Here is a 4,848-nt window from a genome sequence, read left to right on the forward strand (position 1 = left end):
TCACAGAATAACTGCTCATGTTGAAGGACTCTTGAATAGGGTCGACAATAGAATCCGTGTTTTCAAGTTTGATCGAGAGACTGAAATCAAAAATTTCATTTATTCAAAAGAAAAGGAAAGTCAGATCAACATTATCCGACCAACCTATGGCGACTTATTAAAGCATTACGTTTTATTGCATGATGGATCAAATCGTACTTTGTCGATCAAAGCTCCGTCTGATTCTACGCGCACACTCGGCGACTACACTGTTCTCTCAAAACACGCTTATGTTCATGATCAATTCCACATTTTCGGAGGCCATTTTAATGAACGCAAAGTAATTCATACATACATCTTTAGTATACTTAAGTATAGTTAGAAGGCGTTGTAGTCATGTTTCTTCGACCAAGATTGCGCCAAACTATAAATAAACTATTGATTCAATAATAGTTCTTAATAAGAGCTTCTTATTAAAAAACTTCTTAAGATTGCACGGTTAGATGGATGTGAATTTACCGAATTACAAGTTAAACTCCTTGAAGATTACCGAAGTGGACATTCCGTATTACCCATAAATAATGGTCAGCAAGGTAGTAAATCAGTGACGCTCAATTTCTTGTTTATTTGCTTTCCATTCGGAACGAATGATTCGAAAATTATTTTTAGCAATTATTTGTTTTGGTTATGCCTCTGTTAAATATACAGATACAAGAGAAAAAGATTGCGAACAGTTCGACGGAATTACCGTTAACCCGATCTCGAGAACAAATAGTGAGCATTGGAATGGGGGATTAGGGCTTTATCAAGGACGAGCAACTGTCGTTGGAGGCTCGTATTCAGAAGGAGCCACAGAAACATTAATGGATGACGGCTGGGTTTATCTTTCTTCGCATCCGAGGTTTTCCCTTACTATTGACATTAATTTAACAAAGGTTAAGAAAGCTAGAATATGTTACTACTGTTGGGCTTTCTTCAGGGGTTCTATTGACGACCGGAGGAAAAGAGTGGAATGGTCCACTATTGAATGATATTTGGCGGCTTATGGACAATCGTTGGTTTCATCTCGGCCACCTTAACATGGTAAATTATTATCTTGATCAAGTATATAAAAACAATCTCAGGCAATAATGAAGACGACGACGTTACTACTCAAAGATTCAATCTATGTTTTACCTGGCGAGACAAATGAAGATGCAAGACCTATTCAACTAATAACTTTAGGTAAGCGCTAAAGGATTGACGGGACCAGTTGTGTTTATCTCATTTTTCAGATTTTGGGGGCCACCAAGTCCGGACTGAAAATATAACCAACGATCGTGCACCTTATTCAGTTGAATATCCAATTGCTTTTGTCTCTCCCATTAATTACTGCAGCCTTTGAGACTCAAAGTTTGAGTAGTGAATAACCAACTTTTTTTTCTGTATAATAATATGTATATTGGTATTTGCGACAAAAATGGTTTGAACTGTTTGACAAGTTTAAAAGGTAAAAATTGATTAAATAAAATATCTTTTTTTTTTGCAGTAAATTTTCAATTTCAATGTTTCTATTTTTTCAACTGCTTTGCAACGCGGCGCCGGCAATTTGCTCGAAATAGGCAAGAGAAGCCGCTTTTTGTTCTTCCGTCGGCGAAACCAGGTTCGGAATCGATTTGTACATTTTGTCCCTCAAGAACTCGCCGTAGACGGTTTCTGACCAGGCGAGATGCTTGCACTTGTCGGTCGGGTGCGGTCGCAACTTCGCGCCCAAAATCCAGGGTTTTTTCTTGAACGGCTCGTAGGACTGAATACATTCGGTTTCGGCGGCTTTTTGCTCAGCTCGGAAAGCTTCCAATTCTGAGTTCATTTTGTCGACGCCAAAGGCTTCTGAAAATCAGGATCGACATTTTATTAAATTCATGAAATTAGTCTCTTTTTTCGTGAGTATCATGTTTTTCCTTCAATTCTCGATCCCGTTCCTACTCGTTTCCAAAACGTAGTATTGAAATAATCGTACAATTTATGATCTGCGTGGTTCCACTCCAAAATTTTCTTTGCCAGTTCCGGGTTCATTTCTGCTTTCGCCTCTTCCGTTCTCATCTTGAATTTGATGTAGACGATGTCGTCCCAGTCCCAGCAAAGCAAGTGCTTCATCAGAATCAGCGACTCGTCAAAGAAGTCCGTCAAAAGAATCAGAGTAAAATTCTCGTCCATTTCTGCGATGGCCTGGTCTACGTACGCCTCGTCCTCCGCCCGGTTCACGTCGTAACCGATGTCGAAAAACATGTGGTTTTTGGATCTAAACAAGCGTTTGAGAAGAGAAGGATTAAATGAGACAGAATAACGAGAATCGAGATTGTCTGGACCAAAATCGTAAACAATTAATTTATCCTAGGATGTCATTTCTTACCTGAAGTACCAATCAGTATCTCTTTTGAAATACTTCGCTGGGTCAGCGTAAAAAGTCTTCAATCGTTCTGTCGTCGTCACGTCCCCGAGCCACTCTTCGAAAGGCATTTGATCCTGGAAAAACCCGAAAACGGACTCGACGTTGTCGACTGGGGAGCGAATGATGGTGACGTATTTGGTGTCCGCGGGCATGAATTCGTCGAGTTTTTGCTTGTTATAGCGGAAGTGGTGGCCCAAGACGTCGTAGGAGGTCAGTTGCGGGTCTTTGGCGGTTTTAATAAGAGGATGTTGACAAGAGAAATTCTTTATTTTTCAAATTGATCTGAAAACCGCTCCTATCAAATGGTGGTCAATAAAAGCAGGGTATCCGCCAAGTTCCCATTTTCCCTCCAAAGGAAGTCCAACAGTCAAATTGTGAGTGTCCGCGAATCTCAACATGATATTCGACATTGTCGAGCTTCCAGTTTTGTGAGTTTTGAGAAAAGCAACATGTCTGCTTGGCCCGTTCTCGCAAGTTGGAAATTGAAATTGGGGAGAAACCGCTGCGATTGGAGCGGACATTTGTTGGACGTTTCCTTGTTGTTGTCTTGTTCGCGTTTTTTAAAGAGAGAGTTTATGTTTGGACGCGGCTGATTTTAGGCCGGTGTGTTTTATGAGAGCTATAAATCATTATTTTTAAAACGGCTAAGACAGCAATTAATCAACATTTGAACTTTTGAAAAAGTAATTTAAAAAAATCAATTAATTTTTAGTTTTTAATTCGTCTAAAGAAAAATCTTGATCGAAAGAGTTAGGACTTAAAAACGATTCCTGATCTGCCCCATTTGACCGCGCATCCTCTGCAAATTGGGGTTGAAATTTCTGACCCGTCGCGCCGAGAGCGAGTCCGAAATTTCGGGATGGTTGATAGTCCAGAGCACGTACGCGCATAGAACCACCAAAGTCAGCTTGATAAATGGTGGCATTTTCTGGGAACGCACCATTTTTCTTGTATTTTAGAGCTCTTCTTGCCAAACGGCTCTTCTTTTTTTCGTCGGTTCCTGTTTTCGCCTCTCTGAAAAATTTAATATGATGCTTAGTAGCGCTTGAAAATTTGGCGCCCTGCCCTAGAAAATTATTGTTTATACCTGACACTCTAAGAATTCGCACTATTTTTCTCTAAAAATGGCCGATCCCAAATGCTTTCAAAAATATGTCTCTAATTAGGTACTATTCTGAGCTCTAATAAAAACTGAAAAGAAGACGAATTGGTCAATTAAGACTCGCTGAAAATTAACTCCGATAATAAATCATTATCGGATCATTATTTCGAGCCCTTCGGAAGAGAGACGAATTTTATGAGCCACAACTATAAATTTAACGCGAAAATAAGCGGCTCTCATCAGAACCCGGGTCACTTTTGTTGATGAAGTCTTACTTTTTGTTGCTTTTCAAAATAGCTGTTCTTGAGTTGATAATTATTGCTTTAATTTAGGGCTTATCTTTTGAAAACATACAATTATAATTACCAAAATTGATGAATAATTTTTGAAGAAAAAGCTAATATTATATTTTTTCTCTTTGGAATGAGGAAAATTCCGTATCTGCTCCGTTTTATACGAAAACTCTAGTCATCCCTTAAATTCTCGGGGCTTGCTAATCACCGGTTAATTCTCTCAAACTGAGTCATCCCTTTTTACAAGTTCAAAATTTCAAATCTAGCAAATATAGAGCACACGAGAATCAATGCTGAAAATTTCGAAACAGAAGATAATTTGCAGTCTTGGAAGAAAAAACTGTCCATAAAAGACCCTGTTATCTCGAGGACGCCCTTAACCTCTGGAATGCCGGTAACTCTGATGAAAAACGGTGAAATTTTGTAAGAAAACCGCGGTTTAAATGCTCTTCGCCTTTTTTAATCTCCTTTCATATTTTTGAATAAAAATTTTGAAGAAAAAAATCTTCGAATTCTAGCATTATGAAGGGTATCCCTCCTTGATTGAACTCTCTTTCTTACCTTTCTTTGACTACCTCTTTCTTTCCCCTTTTCTCTCTTTACGAAAATCGTGACCCCCGACGGGCCCCTTATCTCTCCTTCTCCTTTTCGGGCGAGAATAAAAAACGGGTTGATTTTTGAAAATAGAAAACACAGTGCAGTGAGGCCCGCGCTACGGAAGCCACGTTCAATGCCCTAAGGCAGGGCGGCCCAGCTCAAGAATCCGCAATTTTCGAAGCATTTTTATTTATGCTTTGCGTTTCTTTTCTTCCCTTAAAGTCTCCGCCGGAAGCGAAAAGGCGCTAAGTTGAATTTTGCATTTTTACGATCAGTCTTTTTTCTCCCCAATGGTCGTTGAAGCAGAAAATCAAGGAAGAGTCATTTTTAAATGTTTTATCGACGCTCTTTTCTTGATTAACAGCTGCTCCCACATAGGAAAAAAGTTTCTCCTCCTTGATTGAGAAGATTAACGTCAACGAGGTAAATTCTCTCATTCGCTGATG

General features: G+C 39.3%; 1 protein-coding gene across 1 annotated transcript; it reads right to left on the bottom strand.

Annotated features, from left to right (window-relative positions):
* Positions 1 to 1,908: 1,908 nt before the first annotated feature.
* On the bottom strand, positions 1,909 to 2,978 carry LOC145701244 (galactose-3-O-sulfotransferase 2-like). Its single transcript, XM_081778468.1, is given in 2 exon segments — positions 1,909 to 2,260; positions 2,372 to 2,978. Coding segments are annotated over 2 exon segments (912 nt in total). The 5' UTR covers positions 2,932 to 2,978.
* Positions 2,979 to 4,848: the final 1,870 nt, after the last annotated feature.

The sequence above is a fragment of the Oikopleura dioica genome, chromosome PAR (assembly GCF_907165135.1).
Source record: "Oikopleura dioica chromosome PAR, OKI2018_I68_1.0, whole genome shotgun sequence".
Lineage (NCBI taxonomy): Eukaryota > Metazoa > Chordata > Appendicularia > Copelata > Oikopleuridae > Oikopleura > Oikopleura dioica.